The sequence below is a fragment of the Oncorhynchus tshawytscha genome, linkage group LG13 (assembly GCF_018296145.1).
Source record: "Oncorhynchus tshawytscha isolate Ot180627B linkage group LG13, Otsh_v2.0, whole genome shotgun sequence".
NCBI classification, from domain to species: domain Eukaryota; kingdom Metazoa; phylum Chordata; class Actinopteri; order Salmoniformes; family Salmonidae; genus Oncorhynchus; species Oncorhynchus tshawytscha.
The window spans coordinates 8,678,637-8,701,136 of NC_056441.1; the positions used below are offsets into that span (position 1 = coordinate 8,678,637).

General features: G+C 44.7%; 1 protein-coding gene across 1 annotated transcript in view; it reads right to left on the reverse strand.

The window, feature by feature from the left end:
* The window catches only part of LOC121839015 (gamma-aminobutyric acid type B receptor subunit 1-like), an 84,535-nt gene that overhangs the window by 3,532 nt on the left and 58,503 nt on the right, over window positions 1-22,500 (reverse strand). The window contains exons 2-3 of the mRNA XM_042295023.1: window positions 9,998-10,075; window positions 978-1,045 (exon numbers count right to left, since the gene is read on the reverse strand). Coding sequence (XP_042150957.1) covers window positions 978-1,045; window positions 9,998-10,067 — 138 coding nt within the window. The 5' untranslated portion in view covers window positions 10,068-10,075. The remainder of the gene's footprint in view (window positions 1-977; window positions 1,046-9,997; window positions 10,076-22,500) is intronic.

Below are 22,500 nucleotides of genomic sequence, written 5' to 3' on the forward strand. Positions count from 1 at the left end.
ATCTACATGATGTTATAGCTGATCTACATGATGTTATAGCTGATCTACATGATGTTATAGCTGATCTACATGATGTTATAGCTGATCTACATGATGTTATAGCTGATCTACATGATGTTACCGCTGATCTACGTGATGTTACAGCTGATCTACGTGATGTTATAGCTGATCTACATGATGTTATAGCTGATCTACATGATGTTATAGCTGATCTACATGATGTTATAGCTGATCTACATGATGTTATAGCTGATCTACATGATGTTACCGCTGATCTACATGATGTTACAGCTGATCTACGTGATGTTACAGCTGATCTACGTGATGTTATAGCTGATCTACGTGATGTTATAGCTGATCTACATGATGTTACCGCTGATCTACATGATGTTACAGCTGATCTACGTGATGTTATAGCTGATCTACGTGATGTTATAGCTGATCTACATGATGTTACAGCTGATCTACATGATGTTACCGCTGATCTACATGATGTTATAGCTGATCTACATGATGTTATAGCTGATCTACATGATGTTATAGCTGATCTACATGATGTTATAGCTGATCTACATGATGTTATAGCTGATGATGTTACCGCTGATCTACATGATGTTATAGCTGATCTACATGATGTTATAGCTGATCTACATGATGTTATAGCTGTTATAGCTGATCTACATGATGTTATAGCTGATCTACATGATGTTATAGCAGATCTACATGATGTTATAGCTGATCTACATGATGTTATAGCTGATCTACATGATGTTATAGCTGATCTACATGATGTTATAGCTGATCTACATGATGTTATAGCTGTTATAGCTGATCTACATGATGTTATAGCTGATCTACATGATGTTATAGCTGATCTACATGATGTTATAGCTGTTACAGCTGATGTGCATGATGTTATAGCTGATCTACACAATGTTACAATCTAGTATAGTAAAAAAAACAGCTGTGGCCCCTACCTGCTCTTGGGTCAGTCCTCTGTACCTTATCCCTCCATCTCTGGGAGGACGGATGATAGCACAGCCTCCTGAGAACGAGAGGAGAGACACACCGTCAGATAAATGAGAGATGACCAGGACATGAGGAGAGACACACCGTCAGATAAATGAGAGATGACCAGGACATGAGGAGAGACACACCGTCAGATAAATGAGACATGACCAGGACATGAGGAGAGACACACCGTCAGATAAATGAGAGATGACCAGGACATGAGGAGAGACACACCGTCAGATAAATGAGACATGACCAGGACATGAGGAGAGCCAGACAGCCCTTCATAGTGCACTACACTCCCTTTATAGTGCACTACATTCCCTTTATAGTGCACTACATTCCCTTTATAGTGCACTACATTCCCTTTATAGTGCACTACATTCCCTTTATAGTGCACTACATTCCTTTTATAGTGCACTATGAGAATTGGGATGCACACCTATATGTCATATCTGATGATGGCCACTAGGTGGAGCGCTATACCTACTGTCTACTTATCAGACATGGACCTGAATCTGTCTTATTATGATTCCTCGCCTCCTTTTCAACCGTATTGGAGGAGGAGATTAAGATTCTGGTCTTCTTCTCCAATGGGTTTTGAGAGGGAGGCGAGGAGAGAGGATGCCAGGATGCCAGGACCTCGTCTAGGGGAGATAGCACACAGGAGGTAGCCAGGACCTCGTCTAGGGGAGATAACACACAGGAGGTATAGCCAGGACCTCGTCTAGGGGAGATAACACACAGGAGGTAGTGGAGATAACACACAGGAGGTAGACAGGCTCCTGATGAAGACATCAACAGACCTTTCATGTTGACAGAGGAGTGAACTCTCCCTGCTTATCAGGCTAATCACACACACACTCACTCACTCACACACACCTCTCCCCAACACCTCGCAATACATCAAAAATTAGGCAACCATTTAAATTAGCATAATGGTACTAGCTGATTAACGTCGTAGCCTAGCTTCACACGGTTGATGTCGAGACCCCCGTAACAGTTATAATTGAATGTCATCTAATTTTAAAGGATGTCACTGCTGCCATCCACGTAGCATAACGTCTCTCTCTCTCTACTGCTGTAGTCGTGTTGTCAGTGTTAGCTGATTAACAGTGTAGCAGACCAACTAGCTATAGGTTTTGTCTAATAGATAACTGCCTGCGTCCTCTCAACAGTCCACATAGATAGCATTTCTATTTCTGTGGGTATTGTGGGTAATGTGGGTATTGCGTCTGCTCTGCTGCGTTGTACCTCGCTCTCTTCAGAGGAGGCTCCTCAGAGGAGGAAGGGGAGGACCATCCTCCTCAGTGGTTAGAGCCTAGTGGTTAGAGCGGTGGACTAGTAACCGGAAGGTTGCAAGTTCAAACCCCCGAGCTGACAAGGTACAAATCTGTCGTTCTGCCACTGAACAGGCAGTTAACCCACTGTTCCTAGGCCGTCATTGAAAATAAGAATTTGTTCTTAACTGACTTGCCTAGTTAAATAAAGGTTAAAAAATATTTTTTTTTAAGTGAATTTCATTAAAAAATAAAACTATAGTAAATATAATCACTTCACCAAATTATAGATTAAAACACTGTTTTGCAATGAAGGTCTACAGTAGCCTCAACAGCACTCTGTAGGGTAGTACCATGGTGTAGCTGGAGGACATATAGCTTCCGTCCTCCTCTGGGTACATTGATTTTCAATACAAAACACAGGAAGCTCATGGATCTCACCCCATTCCATAGACTTCCACAGTAAATATGACAACTTCTGGAGGACGTCCTTCAACCTATCAGAGCTTTTGCAGTATGAACTGACATGTTGTCCACCCAATCAAAGGATCAGAAAATGAATCTAGTACTGAAAGCATAAGCTACAGCTAGCACTGCAGTTCATAACATGTGGTGAGTAGTTTTTATTTATTTAATTAGGCAAGTCAGTTAAGAATTTTATTTACAATGACAGCCTAGGAACAGTGGGTTAACTGCCTTGTTCAGGGGCAGAATTACATATTTTTATCTTGTCAGCTCAGGGATTTGATCTATCAACCTTTAAGGATACTGGCACAACGCTCTAACCACTAGGCTACCTGCTGCCTGACTCAAAGAGAGAGAAAGACAATCGTTGAACAGTTTTGAACAAATTCATTTCTTGAAGGAGAAGCAAGAGAGAGAGATATTTTGTCATTTTTTTTCTTCACTTACTTAGTTAGCAAATGCAGCTAGCTAGTTTTGCCTACTGAAACAGCCTGCCCAAACAGAGGGATGCTAATAGCTGGCAGGGTTTACTAACGCGTTAGTTCTATTAGCTATGATGACTATGACGTTACATTAGCTAATATGTTGACTACGAGAATTAGCGTGTATGTATAGCGGTCATGGTATGGTTTGGCTTGGAAAGGTTTTTTTTCACCCGGGTTACATATGTGTTGTCACATGTGTTGTGCATTGTCAAGGTAACAGTCGAGAGGAATAAAGCGCATAGATACGAGAAGGAATACAACGTGGCTGTTATGAAAGTGAACTGCTTTTATGTGTGATCAGGGGTGTATTCATTCCGATTCTGTTGAAATACGTTTCTTAACCACAAGAAGACGAAACAAAAATGGGAAAAAACAAACCTGAATTTGTCCAATAGAAACGCTCCTTTTGCAACTGTTGGACAAATGATTACTCTTGATCAGCTATATGCAGGCAAGACTGTGCAAGGCGATATTGAATGTGTCACAGTCTGTCACCTCAAATGTTTCTCCCCACATGTGTGCACCTACGTTGTACATTTTTCATTCATACGCTAGGTTGTAGCAACCTCATGATGGGTATAGGGAAAATGTGATTATCATGTAGTAGCCTAAACCTATTGATGTTACATTGAACTGGGTGAATGGAATATGAATGACAGTCATCCAATATGCTGTAATAGAAATATGGCCATACCTCATCTTCCTATCTCATCTTAAACAGCATTGACCGCCACTGCTCTCTATACTCCAGCTCCCTGAGAGTATATGTGTGTATGTAGCTCCCTTCGGGGAAGGTTGCATCTGCACTGCAACCTACGATTACGGCCAGGTTTACCCACAGTGTCCTCTCATAATCCCCACTGCTTCGTCCAGGTTTACCCACAGTGTCCTCTCATAATCCCCACCGCTTCGTCCGGGTTTACCCACAGTGTCCTCTCATAATCCCCACCGCTTCGTCCAGGTTTACCCACAGTGTCCTCTCATAATCCCCAACGCTTCGTCCGGGTTTACCCACAGTGTCCTCTCATAATCCCCACCGCTTCGTCCAGGTTTACCCACAGTGTCCTCTCATAATCCCCACCGCTTCGTCCGGGTTTACCCAGTGTCACCTCCTAATTCCCACCACCCTGTCTGGGTTCACCCACAGTGTCACCTCCTAATTCCCACTGCCCCGTCCGGGTTTACCCACAGTGTCACCTCCTAATTCCCACTGCCCCGTCCGGGTTCATCCACAGTGTCACCTCCTAATTCTAATTATTCAAAATCAACATCCCAATTAGAATTTGGACCCAAATATTTGACAGTGTAATCCTACCAATAGTTTGGGGGCCACTCAATAAACTGGACTTTAAAATATGGGACAAAAGTCGAATTGAAGCCCTACATGTAGAATTCTGTCGGAAAACCAAAGAAATACACCAACTAACACATGTAGGACAGAATGGGATCCATTTTCAGTGGAATTGAAAATACAGAAAAGTTTTTAAAATATTAAAGATTAAAATTCAAGTCCAAATTCAAGTCTCCAATTTAAAGCACTTCAAACCCAAGAGTTGAGCCCAGAAACGAGCCCTCTCAGTCAGCTGGTGTTGGACCTCACCAACCAAGCTGACACCAGCACTGCTTCAAAAGAAAGAATTCCAATAAACAAAATCATGAACCAATCAAAGGTCTCATATCTACAACATTGGAAAAACTAAACAAAATCCCAAAGCCGACTAAATTGCTATCTGGCCCTTATCAGAGAATATGAATTGTATGATTATCTCTACTCTGTCAGAGATACGAATCAGAGACAGATCGTTACCAAGTACAGGCTGAGTGACCACCGATTGGCAATAGAAACCGGCAGACATAAAAAGACATGGCTACCCAAAGAGGAGCGTGTATGTGGACACTGCATGACAGGGGAGGTAGAAACAGAGATACACATTATCCTTTACTGTGAGAAATATTCCTCACCAAGAGATTCACTATTCACAGAAATGACTACATTTATTCCAAATTTATTCTAAAAAACAAAAAAATACTAATGGTTGAAGGAGCAATGGCTCCTCTTGCAGCCAAATATGTATTTTCCTGCCATAGCCTGAGGGACACTGAATAACAACATCTGCATAGTAAACAGTAACTTAATTATAATTAGTACTGTAGTTATTATTAGTAGTATTATTCTAATAGTAGTGGTATGGGTAGTAGGGTGATGGTAATGATAGCAGTTTAGTGATGGTGGTGGTGGTGGTGGTAGTAATGATGATGGTAGTGATAGCAGTTTAGTGGTGGTGGTGGTGGTGGTAGTAGTAATGATGATGGTAGTGATAGCAGTTTAGTAGTGGTGGTGGTACTAATGATGATGGTAGTGATAGCAGTTTAGTAGTGGTGGTGGTAGTAATGATGATGGTAGTAATAGCAGTTTAGTGGTGGTGGTGGTGGTGGTAGTAATGATGATGGTAGTGATAGCAGTTTAGTGGTGGTGGTGGTGGTGGTGGTAGTAGTAATGATGATGGTAGTGATAGGTTTAGGTGGTGGTGGTAGTAATGATGATGGTAATGATAGCAGTTTAGTGGTGGTGGTGGTGGTGGTGGTAGTAATGATGATGGTAGTGATAGCAGTTTAGTGGTGGTGGTGGTGGTGGTGGTGGTGGTAGTAATGATGATGGTAGTGATAGCAGTTTAGTGGTGGTGGTGGTGGTGGTAGTAGTAATGATGATGGTAGTAATAGCAGTTTAGTGGTGGTGGTGGTGATGGTAATGTAGTAATGAGTGGTAGTGATGGTGGTGGTGGTAGTAATGATGATGGTAGTGATAGCAGTTTAGTGGTGGTGGTGGTGGTGGTAGTAGTAATGATGATGGTAGTGATAGCAGTTTAGTGGTGGTGGTGGTGGTGGTGGTAGTAGTAATGATGATGGTAGTGATAGCAGTTTAGTGGTGGTGGTGGTAGTAATGATGATGGTAATGATAGCAGTTTAGTGGTGGTGGTGGTGGTGGTAGTAATGATGATGGTAATGATAGCAGTTTAGTAGTGGTGGTGGTGGTGGTAGTAATGATGATGGTAGTGATAGCAGTTTAGTGGTGGTGGTGGTGGTGGTAGTAATGATGATGGTAGTGATAGCAGTTTAGTGGTGGTGGTGGTGGTGGTAGTAATGATGATGGTAGTGATAGCAGTTTAGTGGTGGTGGTGGTGGTGGTAGTAATGATGATGGTAGTGATAGCAGTTTAGTGGTGGTGGTGGTGGTGGTGGTGGTGGTGGTGGTGGTAGTAATGATGAGTTTAGTGATGGTGGTGGTGGTGGTGGTAGTAGTAATGATGATGGTGGTGATGGTTTAGTGGTGGTGGTGGTGGTAGTAGTAATGATGATGGTAATGATAGCAGTTTAGTGGTGGTGGTGGTGGTGGTATAGTAATGATGATGGTAGTGATAGCAGTTTAGTGGTGGTGGTGGTAGTAGTAATGATGATGGTAGTGATAGCAGTTTAGTGATGGTGGTGGTGGTGGTGGTAGTAATGATGATGGTAGTGATAACAGACAGTAAAGTGGTGGTGGTAGTAATGATGATGGTAGTGATAGTAGTGATGAATGGTGGTGGTGGTTATAGTTTCATTTAATGATGATGGTAGTGATAGCAGTTTAGTGGTGGTGGTGGTGGTGGTAGTAATGATGATGGTGGTGATGGTAGTGAGTGGGTGGTGGTGGTAGTAGTAATGATGATGGTAGTGATAGCAGTTTAGTGGTGGTGGTGGTGGTGGTAGTAGTAATGATGATGGTAATGATAGCAGTTTAGTGGTGGTGGTGGTGGTGGTAGTAGTAATGAGATGGTAATGATAGCAGTTTAGTGGTGGTGTTATGGTGGTAGTAGTAATGATGATGGTAGTAATAGGGTTTAGTGGTGGTGGTGGTAGTAATGATGATGGTAGTGATGGTGGTGGTGGTAGTAATGAGATGGTAGTGATAGCAGTTTAGTGGTGGTGGTGGTATAATGATGATGGTGGTGATGGTAGTGATGGTGGTGGTGGTGTAGTAATGATGATGGTAATGATAACAGTTTAGTGGTGGTGGTGGTGGTGGTAGTAGTAATGATGATGGTAGTGATAGCAGTTTAGTGGTGGTGGTGGTAACTGGTGGTGGTGTAATGATGACAGGTGGTGATGGTAGTGGTGGTAGTAATGATGATGGTAGTGATAACAGTTTAACAGTGGTGGTGGTGGTGGTGGTAACAGTAATGATGATGGTGGTGATGGTAGTGATGGGGTGGTATAACAGTAATGATGATGGGGTGATAGCAGTTTAGTAGTGGTGGTGGTGGTAGTAATGATGATGGTAGTTGTAGTACTGATGTAATGGTGAAGATGATAGTTAGTTTTATAACAGGGTGATAGAGAGTATAGACACAGGGTGTAAACAGACAGAGTGTATAACTGTAGTGAGAGTATAACAGGGTAGTTATAGTATTGATATAATGGGAAGATGTAGTTAACTATAGTTTCATTTACAGGGTGTAGAGACAGAGATAACAGGGTGTATAACAGGGTGTAGAGACAGGGTGTATAACAGAGTATAACAGGGTGTATATCGTGGATATAAAGAGTGGGTGAAAGGGAGAGGCAGAATACAAAGGGAAACCAAATACTGCACTATTTCGGGACTAGGGTGCAAACTTTGTGTAATGTGATGCAAATGACAGCCAGGCTAATGTGAGGTTAGTGGTTGTCTCTGTCTCTGTGTAACAGGGAATGTAACAAGGTAGAGTATATAACCATGTATATACCAGGGTGTATAACAGTGAAAAACAGGGTGTATAACAGGGTGTATAACTGTGTGTAGTGTGTAACAGGGTGTATAACAGGGTGTAACAGGGTGTAACAGGGTATATAACAGGGTGTATAACAGGGTGTATAAGAGGGTATAACAGGGTGTCTAACTGTGTGTAACAGGGTGTATAACTGTGTATAACAGGGTGTATAACAGGGTGTATAACAGGGTGTATAACAGGGTGTATAACAGTGTGTATAACAGTGTATATAACAGGGTGTATAACAGGGTGTATAACAGGGTGTATAACAGGGTGTATAACAGGGTGTATAACAGGGTGTATAACAGGGTGTATAACAGGGTGTATAACAGGGTGTATAACAGGGTGTATAACAGGGTATATAACAGGGTGTATAACAGGGTGTATAACAGGGTGTATAACAGGGTGTATAACAAGGTGTATAACAGGGTGTATAACAGGGTGTATAACAGGGTGTATAACAGGGTATATAACAGGGTGTATAACAGGGTGTATAACAGGGTGTATAACAGGGTATATAACAGGGTATATAACAGGGTGTATAACAGGGTGTATAACAAGGTGTATAACAGGGTGTTTAACATTGTATAACAGGGTGTATAACAGGGTGTATAACAGGGTGTATAACAGTGTATAACAGGGTATATAACAGGGTGTATAACAGGGTGTTTAACAGGGTGTATAACAGGGTGTATAACAGGGTGTATAACAGGGTGTATAACAGGGTATAACAGGGTATATAACAGGGTGTATAACAGGGTGTATAACAGGGTGTATAACAGGGTGTATAACAGGGTATATAACAGGGTGTATAACAGGGTGTATAACAGTGTATAACAGGGTATAACAACAGGTGTATAACAGGGTGTATAACAGGGTGTATAACAGGGTGTAAAACAGGGTGTATAACAGGGTATATAACAGGGTGTATAACAGGGTGTATAACAGGGTGTTTAACAGTGTATAACAGGGTATATAACAGGGTGTATAACAGGGTGTATAACAGGGTGTATAACAGGGTGTAAAACAGGGTGTATAACAGGGTATATAACAGGGTGTATAACAGGGTGTATAACAGGGTGTAAAACAGGGTGTAAAACAGGGTGTATAACAGGGTATATAACAGGGTGTATAACAGGGTGTATAACAGGGTATATAACAGGGTATATAACAGGGTGTATAACAGGGTGTTCCTGTAACAGGGTGTATAACAGGGTGTATAACAGGGTGTATAACAGGGTGTATAACAGGGTGTATAACAGGGTGTATAACAGGGTGTATAACAGGGTGTATAACAGGGTGTATAACAGTGTGTATAACAGGGTGTATAACAGGGTGTAAAACAGTGTGTATAACAGGGTATATAACAGGGTATATAACAGGGTGTAAAACAGGGTGTATAACAGGGTGTATAACAGGGTGTATAACATTCGTTTAACAGGGTGTATAACAGGGTGTATAACAGGGTGTATAACTGTATAACAGGGTATATAACAGGGTGTATAACAGGGTGTATAACAGGGTGTATAACAGGGTATATAACAGGGTGTATAACAGGGTATATAACAGGGTGTATAACAGGGTGTATAACAGGGTGTAAAACAGGGTGTATAACAGTGTGTATAACAGGGTGTATAACAGGGTATATAACAGGGTGTAAAACAGGGTATTATACCTGAGAGCTTTAGTGTCACCACTGTGACATATGGTGCTGATAATAAGTAGCAGATGTTTACAGCAAATGGCCATTTGTGTCATTGCACAGCTCTCTGGAGTTTAGTCTAGTATGCCATACCTTAGCTGTTGAAGGTGGTTTGAAATGGTGGCTGGCTGTCTCTGGTATTAGTATGTGTCCCAAACAGCACCTTAATCCCTACACAGTGCGCTACTTTTGATCAGAACCCTGTCCTAATATGGTGCCATCTGTCACGTCAAAGACTCATATTTAACTGAAAGCACAAAGCCATTACCTGTGGTTGTATTGTGTTTGGCCGGTGTGAGGGAGGGGAACACTAGGAAAATTAAAAGGAGAAGTGCCATCCCTCCACCTGCGGACAGAAGAGGGGGGGGGAGATATTCAGATTGGGGGGAGGAAAGAGAGAGTTACATGAAGGATGGATAGGGCAAAGAGACAAAAAAGGAGGGTAAGAGAAAGGAAGGGAAGAAGGGAGGATGAAGGAGAGAGATAGTAAGACCCCTTCACAATTACTACACGTTACTCAGGTAGAATACGACACTGCTCCACGTGTCTCAGGTAGAATACAACACTGGTCTGTTACACGTTACTCAGGTAGAATACGACACTGGTCTGCTCCACGTTACTCAGGTAGAATACGACACTGGTCTGCTACACGTTACTCAGGTAGAATACGACACTGGTCTGCTACACGTTACTCAGGTAGAATACCACACTGCTCACGGTCTCAGGTAGAATACAACACTGGTCTGCTACACGTTACTCAGGTAGAATACAACACTGGTCTGCTAACACGTTACTCAGGTAGAATACGACACTGGTCTGCTACACGTTACTCAGGTAGAATAAGACACTGGTCTGCTACACGTTACTCAGGTAGAATACGACACTGGTCTGCTACACGTTACTCAGGTAGAATACACAAATGGTCTGCTACACAGGTAGAATAGACACTGGTCTGCTACACGTTACTCAGGTAGAATACGACACTGGTCTGCTACACGTTACTCAGGTAGAATATGACACTGGTCTGCTACACGTTACTCAGGTAGAATACTGACACTGGTCTGTTACACGTTACTCAGGTAGAATACGACACTGGTCTGCTACACGTTACTCAGGTAGAATACGACACTGGTCTGCTACACGTTACTCAGGTAGAATACGACACTGGTCTGTTACACGTTACTCAGGTAGAATACGACACTGGTCTGCTACACGTTACTCAGGTAGAATACGACACTGGTCTGTTACACGTTACTCAGGTAGAATACAACACTGGTCTGTTACACGTTACTCAGGTAGAATACGACACTGGTCTGCTACACGTTACTCAGGTAGAATACGACACTGGTCTGCTACACGTTACTCAGGTAGAATACGACACTGGTCTGCTCCACGTTACTCAGGTAGAATACGACACTGGTCTGTTACACGTTACTCAGGTAGAATATGACACTGGTCTGTTACACGTTACTCAGGTAGAATACGACACTGGTCTGCTACACGTTACTCAGGTAGAATACGACACTGGTCTGCTACACGTTACTCAGGTAGAATACGATACTGGTCTGACCACGTTACTCAGGTAGAATACGACACTGGTCTGCTACACGTTACTCAGGTAGAATACGACACTGGTCTGCTACACGTTACTCAGGTAGAATACAACACTGCTACACGTTACTCAGGTAGAATACAACACTGGTCTGCTCCACGTTACTCAGGTAGAATACGCCACTGGTCTGCTACACAGGTAGAATACGACACTGGTCTGCTCCACGTTACTCAGGTAGAATACGACACTGGTCTGTTACACGTTACTCAGGTAGAATACGACACTGGTCTGCTACACGTTACTCAGGCAGTGTAAACAGAAATATCTCGTTGAGCCAACACTCCTACAGTATAAATTATAATAGCAGAGCAATGTTTTTGAAACATCTGAAATGTACAAACATGTTCCTAATATTTGAGTTTTTACCTGAAATTGCCATAACAGTTACATTCTGAAATTGTCTCAAGAACTGCCGGCTGCATTGAGCCCATCACAGTCACCATAAATATTTAAACACTATGGAAGCCCATTCTGTTGTATTGAGAAATGTATAATGTGTTCATGAGTTGAAATGTAAAATGGTTGCAAATAGCCAATGGGATTTGTATGCTGGGGTCGAGTTATTTGAATGAACAAATGACAATGGGGTTTCCTTTCTTGCATTGAAGTGATTGGATTACGAGATGGAAGGGAGGTCAAAGTTCAATGATGTATCGGAGAGTTGGGTAGTCGACTGTTGGGCTGAAGACACTGTAGAGAGTCGACTGTTGGGCTGAAGACACTGTAGAGAGTAGTCCACTGTTGGGCTGAAGACACTGTAGAGAGTCGACTGTTGGGCTGAAGACACTGTAGAGAGTAGTCAACTGTTGGGCTGAAGACACTGTAGAGAGTAGTCCACTGTTGGGCTGAAGACACTGTAGAGAGTAGTCAACTGTTGGCATGAAGACACTGTAGAGAGTAGTCAACTGTTGGGCTGAAGACACTGTAGAGAGTGGTCGACTGTTGGGCTGAAGACACTGTAGAGAGTAGTCAACTGTTGGGCTGAAGACACTGTAGAGAGTAGTCGACTGTTGTTGGGCTGAAGACTGAAGACACTGTAGAGAGTAGTCAACTGTTGGGCTGAAGAGACTGTAGAGAGTAGTCAACTGTTGGGCTGAAGACACTGTAGAGAGTAGTCAACTGTTGGGCTGAAGACACTGTAGAGAGTAGTCAACTGTTGGGCTGAAGACACTGTAGAGAGTAGTCAACTGTTGGCATGAAGACACTGTTGAGAGTAGTCAACTGTTGGGCTGAAGACACTGTAGAGAGTAGTCCACTGTTGGGCTGAAGACACTGTAGAGAGTAGTCAACTGTTGGGCTGAAGACACTGTAGAGAGTAGTCCACTGTAATGTGTTAAGGAGAACATTAAATAAATCTGTTCCGTTTATTATAAGTACCTTTCGGAGTCTTCAGTAAAATAACTCAGCATCTTAGGATACAACAACTGGCGACGAGGATAGCGGAATTCCAAGGCAAAATCCTCAGACTACTGATGACCAACCGAGTGAACGAGCTAGAAAGTTAGCTAGTAACTAACGTGAGTAAATCAACTGGTCAGCTGGGAAGAAACGACGCTTGGGCTAATGAGAGCTATGGCACTTTTCAGTAGTGAGACCAGTTTGTGTTTCCAGTAGGCTAACGAGACCTTCAGCACATACTGTATGAGGAGCGATTTTTGCCATTTTTTGGAGGCCAACGAGGTAGCTGACGACCGCAGAAGAGCGGAATTTCTATCAGTCGTGCGTTCAAAGACATTTACGCTGCTGAAAGATTTGTTAGCGCCGAAGAAGCCGGGAGAGGTTAGCTTCCAGGAGCTCATTTCAGAGACTTTTATGCACCAAAACGGAACGTGTTGAGCGAGAGGAATGTTTTTCAGAACAGGAAACAGTCGGCGGGGGAGAGGTTAGCTGAGTATATAGCATCGCTAAAGGGACTGGCGATGTGAGTTTGGGGCTGCACTAGAGGAGCAGATGAGGGACCAGCTAGTTTATGGAGATGCCAGTTAAGAGCTACGCTGGCAAGATGTTCATTTTATTTATTTTTTATTTATCCTTTATTTTACCAGGTAAGTTGACTGAGAACACATTCTCATTTGCAGCAACGACCTGGGGAATAGTTACAGGGGAGAGCGCGACATATTGGGAGAATTTAACCTGGGCAAAAGTATTGGACATCATCAACAACTTGGAGTGCACAGCCCACAGTATGCAGAAATTCCATCAGACACCGACTCAGTTGAGAACCGATCAGTTGACCACAAAACGGGAGGGGCATCGACCTGGATCCAACAGTGGATGTCAGGCCAGAGGAGGGAGACGTCACAAAGCCCTGTTTTCGCTGTTTGGGGACAAGAAATTCACAGCAGACCTGCCATTACAAGGAGTTACAATGCAGAGCGTGCCTGAAGACTGGACATCTTTAAAAGGGCTCGCATGGGGAGAGTATCTGCGGGGAACAGAGCATTTACTAAGCAACGCTGTCAAACAGCACACTGTGATCCAGTGAAGGGGACAAGCTACTTGACAACAGATCAAGTTGCCTGCAGGCTCCAGCACAGTCGGAAATCACCAGTCAGAAAAGGACTTGGGACTTTTTACTGTGTGTAGTGATAGTGAATCCTTATATGGTCATGGTGATGTAACGGGGGGTGGGGGATAAAGATGGAGGTAGATACTGAGGCTGCCGTGTCTATTATCTCAGAGAAGCTGTACAGCAGCAGATTTAAAGACGCATAAACTGTGGAGGTAGATCAAGAGACAAAGTATTCATTGACTATAAAAATGTTGATAGGTTTATACCAGGTTAATAGAGGGCCTTATTTATTTATTTAACTAGGCAAGTCAGTTAAGAACAAATTCTTATTTTCAATGACGGCCTAGGAACAGTGGGTTAACGGGGCTACATCCAGGATAGACTAACAGGGAACAGGGGCTACATCCGGGATAGACTAACAGGGGCTACATCCAGGATAGAGGAACAGGTGCTACATCCAGGATAGATGAACAGGGGCTACATCCAGGATAGACGAACAGGGGCTACATCCAGGATAGAGGAACAGGGGCTACATCCAGGATAGACTAACAGGGAACAGGGGCTACATCCGGGATAGACTAACAGGGAGGAACAGGGGCTACATCCAGGATAGAGGAACAGGTGCTACATCCAGGATAGATGAACAGGGGCTACATCCAGGATAGACGAACAGGGGCTACATCCAGATAGAGGAACAGGGGCTACATCCAGGATAGACTAACAGGGAACAGGGGCTACATCCGGGATATAGACTAACAGGGGCTACATCCAGGCTAACAGGGAACAGGGGCTAACAGGGGCTACATCCAGGATAGACAAAGGATAGATGAACAGGGGCTACATCCAGGATAGACGAACAGGGGCTACATCCAGGATAGATGAACAGGGGGGCTACATCCAGGCTAGACAAACAGGGGCTACATCCAGGCTAGAACAGGGGCTAATCCAGGGGGGGCTACATCCAGGATAGACAAACAGGGGCTACATCCAGGATAGACTAACAGGGGCTACATCCAGGATAGACTAACATGGGCTACATCCAGGATAGATGAACAGGGGCTACATCCAGGATAGATGAACAGGGGCTACATCCAGGATAGATGAACAGGGGCTACATCCAGGATAGATGCACATATCAGTATGACATACAATACAAGTGCTCTCAGCAGCATGCCAGAAATCCAAACTATCAAGTGTCATTTTTCGATGTACTTCCCATTTTAGCGAAGGACATAGCCAGGGAAACTACCAAAGACAAAGGGTTTGGCAAAAAAAGTGAAGCATTTTACACTGACAGGGTGACCTAACCATGTTACTGATCCTGAACTAAAGCCTTAGTGGGTGAGAAGGGATGAGCTCCCTGGAGAAAGTGATTGTGGGTTATGGGGTATGAGAGAGCGGTGGTGTCGGGCTACTCTACAGAGGGACCTACTGAAGGAGATACGGGGAACCCACTGGGGCATGGTAAAAAATGAAAGTTCTCGCAAGGAGCCACTTTTTGGTGGCCGAGGTTAGACTCAGATACAGAAGACACGGTAAGGAGATGCCAGGTGTGTCAGTCTAATAGGAATATACCGAACCTTGCACCAGTGCATCCTTGGAAACGGCCTGAGAAGGGGGGCCCTGGCAAACGCATTCATATAGATTTTGCTCAAAAGGGAAAAGACCCGGTTGTCAGTAGTTACGGATGCATAGTTACGCTGGCCAGAAGTAAAGGGTATGAGTAATACTTCAGCCACAGCCACGGTAGACACACTCCGGGCAACGTTCTCAGCCCACGGGTTAGTTGAGGAGTGTGTTTCAGACAGATGGTGTCAAAAAGAGATGGAGATATTCTTCCAGTTGAATGGGGGGGGGAAACACAGCCAGTCGGCTCCGTACCATGGAGCTTCAAATGGCGCAGCAGAGCGACTTGCATTGAATCTAAAACAGGCTCTAGAGAAGGACATCAGGACGGTCTGTACAGCATATAGTTTGGACAACTTTTTGTTTGCCTACAGGAATACGCTACAATGTCACAACTGTAAAAACTCCAGAAGAGTTGTTCCTAAAAAGACAGGTCAGAACAAGGTTAAACTGGTTAAACCCCAGTTTTTTTCAGCTGGTATGCAGTCAAAGATTCAGGACGGGTGGGAAAGCGGGGTGGGAAAGCGTCTTTCGGGGGGTTTTTTTCCAGTCGGGAACGAACAGTGCTCGTCTGAGATTACCAAGGGAGGAGAGAGAGAGAGAGAGACGGTCCCCGGGGTTGTGAAAAGGGTACTTGGTCTTGTAACCTTCTTAGTGCAGACTGAGGGAAAATTGTGTAAGAAGCATATGGATCAAATGATGAAGCAACACAATGAAAGTGAAGACCTGAATGTGTCAGAGTAGAACATTTCTGATTGGGACTTGGGAACTACGACTGATAATGGGGTTTCCTTCCATTGCTTGCTGTTTGGGGGTTTAGGCCGGGTTTCTGTACAGCACTCTGAGGATATCAGCTGATGTACGAAGGGCTTTATAAATACATTTGATTTGATTTGGAATAGTGCTTCAGCGACCTGGAGAGCGGTAGGCAGACCAGAAAGAGGACTACAACGGAAGGACTTAGAGAATCTGTCAATAACAACCATAATAGTGGCGAGGGATGTGTGTGCCCAGGTTAACAGCCGGTCTCTCAGCCCTCTGGGAACGTAGATGCACTCCGGATATATCCACATCTACGTCCCAACATACAGGGCTAACGATACAGCTGGACCGATTGATAGGCTGGTGGGCATTCACGGGGCCCTCAACCGGCATGTAACGTCAACCGGTATGTAACGTCAACCGGTATGTAACCTCAACCGGTATGTAACGTCAAACGGCATGTTACCACATCCTGGTCCCCAGGCGGTCATTTTCATACTCGACCATGTGATGTTGAGATTGTGACGTTGGAGCCACGGGAAGCTGAGGATTACCTGGTGTACAGGTGTACAGGTGTACAGGTGTACAGGTGCACAGGTGTACAGGTGTACAGGTGCACAGGTGTACAGGTGCACAGGTGTACAGGTGTACAGGTGCACAGGTGTACAGGTGTACAGGTGCACAGGTGTACAGGTGCACAGGTGTACAGGTGCACAGGTGCACAGGTGTACAGGTGTACAGGTGCACAGGTGTACAGGTGCACAGGTGTACAGGTGCACAGGTGTACAGTTGTACAGGTGCACAGGTGTACAGTTGTACAGGTGTACAGGTGTACAGGTGCACAGGTGTACAGGTGCGGAGGTGATGAAGAAGGGAAGGCTTTTCTGGCGTATTGGGTGAGTGGTGCGATGATGATGATGATGATGATGTGTAACTGTGCCAGATCCTAATGGTCGTGTGTCCAGAGCTTGGATAGGAAAAGGAGAGGTGAGCGATTTATGAGATTAAATTCAGGGAGGAGGTGAGGGCCTGGTTGATGAAGTTCCCAACGGCACCGGAGTCCACTAGAGCTGTAGAGACAACACTTGAGGGACAGCCATCCAGTGAAATAGGAACCAGAAAGGGTTTGGCTAAAAAACTATGAAAATGGGATACTCACGCCTACCCTGGGGGATGGAAGGTCAAGAGCCCGCCTCTCTGTTCTGTTCACCGGACACCACTGCCCTCCTGGCCGCAATAGGAACAGAGCCCCAGCTGTCTCCGGTGACGCCGCTCTGCAGCGGAGAGGTGTGTGGTCCCTACCTCCATGGGTTCAGGCTCTGCCTCGGGACAGCCAAAGGAGGGAGGCGAGTAGCGAGATAGACACCGGCGCTCCCACAGAAGGTTATTCAGACGGATGACCATTGAGATGAGAGCATCCCACATGAAATATTGTCATCCTGACATGTCAACTCCATCTCGACCTTCTCATGCAATCCACAGTGGAATAGAATGCGGAGCGCCGGCTCAATCCATCCGTTGGAAGCTGTCGCAGTCCGAAAGGTGAGGGAGTACTCCTCTGTGGTCTGGGCACCCTGCCGGAGCTGGAAGAGTCGCTCAGCTCCCTCTCTGCCCTCTGGTGGATGGTCGAAGACCGCCGTGAACAGAGCCATGAACATCTCATAGGATCCCAGCTCCTCCTCTCCTTTCTCCCAGATGGCTGTAGACCACTCCAACACCCGTCCGGTCAGCAGGGGACCGTGGCAACCTTGGACCTCTCAGTGGTGGAGATTCCCATCTGATATGCTAAATAGAGGGAGCACTGGAGTAGGAAGCCACGGCATTTCGATGGAGTGACGTCATATTTCTCCAGAAGGGATAGTCGGGTATCACTGACCTGGGCGGACAGCTAGGTAGGCTGGTTGGACTGGCTCACTGTGACGACCCGTGGTAGGTTCCCCTCTGATGGGGGTATTGAGAGCCTCGCTAGTGGTGTCGAGGCAGTGGAGAATGCGGAGAACCTCCTCCATGGCCATACTCAGTTTCGCCAGCTGGTGGTGGTGTTGGTGGAGTAGATGACCTTGTTCCTGAACCGCCTGGAGGTTAAATCTTCTGCTGCTTCCATATTGTCGAGGTGTTCATTCTGTAACGCCGGGAGTCAGGAAGCAGGTGTAGAAGGTTTAATAAAGAACCGAAACAGTTTTAACAAACATTAGGCACGGACATAACGTAAGAGAAAACAATTAGTAACTGAAGACAACTGAGGACTAAATAAAAAGGTGGGAGTAATCAGGGAGAAAGTGATGAGCAGGTGTGCACAATGTGGGTCTTGGTGGTTAGTAGACCAGCGACGTTGAGGGCAGGAGGGAGGGAGCAAGAGTAGGCGTTACATGCAGACCAAGAATGTTGCGTTACCAGCTACAAGTAATGAGAAAAGTAGAATTCTCTTTTGCCACCCCACTCCTCAGGTTGTCCTTTATAATAATGCAATTGAAGAATCCATAGACTCTAACCACTTCTGGGAAAATTGCAAAACACTAAACAAACAACAACACGAAGAATTATCTATCCAAAATGGAGATGTATGGGTAAACCACTTCTCCAATCTTTTTGGCTCTATAATAAAGAATAAAGAGCAAAAACATATACATGACCAAATACAGATCTTAGAATCAACTATTAAAGACTACCAGAACCCACTGGATTCTCCATTTACATTGAATGAGTTACAGGACAAAATAAAAACCCTCCAACCCAAAAAGGCCTGTGGTGTTGATGGTATCCTCAATGAAATGATCAAATATACAGACAACAAATTCCAATTGGCTATACTAAAACTCTTTAACATCATCCTTAGCTCTGGCATCTTCCCCAATATTTGGAACCAAGGACTGATCACCCCAATCCACAAAGGTGGAGACAAATTTGACCCCAATAACTACAGTGGAATATGTGTCAACAGTAACCTTGGGAAAATCCTCTGCATTATCATTAACAGCAGACTCGTACATTTCCTCAATGAAAACAATGTACTGAGCAAATGTCAAATTGGCTTTTTACCAAATTACCGTACAACAGACCATGTATTCACCCTGCACACCCTAATTGACAACCAAACAAACCTAAACAAAGGCAAAGTCTTCTCATGCTTTGTTGATTTCAAAAAAGCCTTCGACTCAATTTGGCATGAGGGTCTGCTATACAAACTGATGGAAAGTGGTGTTGGGGGTAAAACATACGACATTATAAAATCCATGTACAAAAACAACAAGTGTGCGGTTAAAATTGGCAAAAAACACACACATTTCTTCACACAGGGTCGTGGGGTTAGACAGGGATGCAGCTTAAGCCCCACCCTCTTCAACATATATATCAACGAATTGGCGCGGGCACTAGAAAAGTCTGCAGCACCCGGCCTCCCCCTGCTAGAATCCGAAGTCAAATGTCTGCTGTTTGCTGATGATCTGGTGCTTCTGTCACCAACCAAGGATGGCCTACAGCAGCACCTAGATCTTATGCACAGATTCTGTCAGACCTGGGCCCTGACAGTAAATCTCAGTAAGACCAAAATAATGGTGTTCCAAAAAAGGTCCAGTCACCAGGACCACAAATACAAATTCCATCTAGACACTGTTGCCCTAGAGCACACAAAAAACTATACATACCTCGGCCTAAACATCAGCGCCACAGGTAACTTCCACAAAGCTGTGAACGATCTGAGAGACAAGGCAAGAAGGGCATTCTATGCCATCAAAAGGAACATAACATTTCGACATACCAATTAGGATTTGGCTAAAAATACTTGAATCAGTCATTGAACCCATTGCCCTTTATGGTTGTGAGGTCTGGGGTCCGCTCACCAACCAAGACTTTACAAAATGCTCTGCTCGCAGAGTTCTGCAAAGATATCCTCCGTGTACAACGTAGAACACCCAATAATGCATGCAGAGCAGAATTAGGCCGATACCCACTAATCATCAAAATCCAGAAAAGAGACGTTAAATTCTATAACCACCTAAAAGGAAGCGATTCCCAAACCTTCCATAACAAAGCCATCACCTACAGAGAGATGAACCTGGAGAAGAGTCCCCTAAGCAAGCTGGTCCTGGGGCTCTGTTCACAAACACAAACACACCCTACAGAGCCCCAGGACAACAGCACAATTAGACCCAACCAAATCATGAGAAAACAAAAAGATAATTACTTGACACATTGGAAAAAATTAACAAAAAAACAGAGCAAACTAGAATGCTATTTGGCCCTAAACAGAGAGTACACAGCGGCAGAATACCTGACCACTGTGACTGACCCAAAATTAAGGAAAGCTTTGACTATGTACAGACTCAGTGAGAATAGCCTTGCTATTGAGAAAGGCCGCCGTAGGCAGACATGGCTCTCAAGAGAAGACAGGCTATGTGCTCACTGCCCACAAAATGAGGTGGAAACTGAGCTGCACTTCCTAACCTCCTGCCCAATGTATGACCATATTAGAGAGACATGTTTCCCTCAGATTACACAGATCCACAAAGAATTCGAAAACAAATCCAATTTTGAAAAACTCCCATATCTACTGGGTGAAATTCCACAGTGTACCATCACAGCAGCAGGATTTGTGACCTGTTGCCACGAGAAAAGGGCAACCAGTGAAGAACAAACACCATTGTAAATACAACCCATATTTATGGTTATTTATTTTATCTTGTGTCCTTTAACCATTTGTACATTGTTAAAACACTGTATATATATAATATGACATTTGTAATGTCTTTATTGTTTTGAAACTTCTGTATGTGTAATGTTAACTGTTAATTTTTATTGTTTTTCACTTTATATATTATCTACCTCACTTGCTTTGGCAATGTTAACACATGTTTCCCATGCCATAAAGCCCTTGAATTGAATTGAATTAATAGGGCAGTAGGGCCTCAGGGGAGACAGACAGAGGTAAAGAGAAAGGGAGGGTGTAGAGAAGAGAAAGAGGGGTTGAGAGAAAGGGAGGGGGTAGAGAAGAGAGAGAGGTAGAGAGAGAAAGGGAGGGGTAGAGAAGAGAGAGAGAGGTTGAGAGAAAGGGAGTGGTAGAGAAGAGAAAGGTAAAGAGAGAAAGGGAGGGGTAGAGAAGAGAGAGAGGAAGAGAGAAAGGGAGGGGTAGAGAAGAGAGAGAGAGGAAGAGAAAAGGGAGGGGTAGAGAAGAGAGAGAGGTAGAGAGAGAAAGGGAGGGGTAGAGAAGAGAGAGGAAGAGAGAAATTGAGGGGTAGAGAAGAGAGAGGAAGAGAGAGAAAGGGAGGGATAGAGAAGAGAGAGGAAGAGAGAAATGGAGGGGTAGAGAAGAGAGAGAGGTAGAGAGAAAGGGAGGGGTAGAGAAGAGAGAGAGGTAGAGAGAGAAAGGTAGGGGTAGAGAAGAGAGAGAGGTAGAGAGAGAAAGGGAGGGGTAGAGAAGAGAGAGGTAGAGAGAAAGGGAGGGGTAGAGAAGAGAGAGGAAGAGAGAAATGGAGGGGTAGAGAAAAGAGAGGAAGAGAGAGAAAGGGAGGGATAGAGAAGAGAGAGGAAGAGAGAGAAAGGGAGGGATAGAGAAGAGAGAGGTAGAGAGAAATGGAGGGGTAGAGAAGAGAGAGGAAGAGAGAAATGGAGGGGTAGAGAAGAGATTGGGTTAGAGAGAAAGGGAGAGACAAGAACAGAGACAAGAATGCTAGATGTTACAGAGTAAATGAGCACTAGTCCTTCTGAAGCAGTCTTAATGACAGTCCCTGTCTCTGGCATCAGTAGTACAGTGCCAGTCCTATTCCTCCACTACCACCTAGTGACTGTCCAGTCACCACCTAATCTCTTCTGGACAGACTACGAGCATCTGACCAAGATTTTAGTTCTGGGTTAACTGAGATTACCCCGTTTCTAGGCAGGCATCGACCCAGCGCAAATCCAAGTCCCAGTCCCATTCACAGACCCAGTTCCAGACCCAGTCCCAGCACCAGCCCCAGCCCCAGCCCCATTCACAGACCCAGTTCCAGCACCAGTCCCAGCACAAGCCCCAGCCCCATTCACAGACCCAGTTCTAGCACCAGCCCCATTCACAGACCCAGTTCCAGCACCAGCCCCAGTCCCATTCACAGACCCAGTCCCAGACCCAGCCCAGCACCAGCCCCAGCTCCATTCACAGACCCAGTTCTAGCACCAGTCCCATCAGCCCTCTTTCAGCCAGCCAGAAACCGAGAGCCAGCCAGAGAGCCAGCCAGCCAGAGAGCCAGCCAGCCAGAGAGCCAGCCAGCCAGAGAGACAGCCAGCC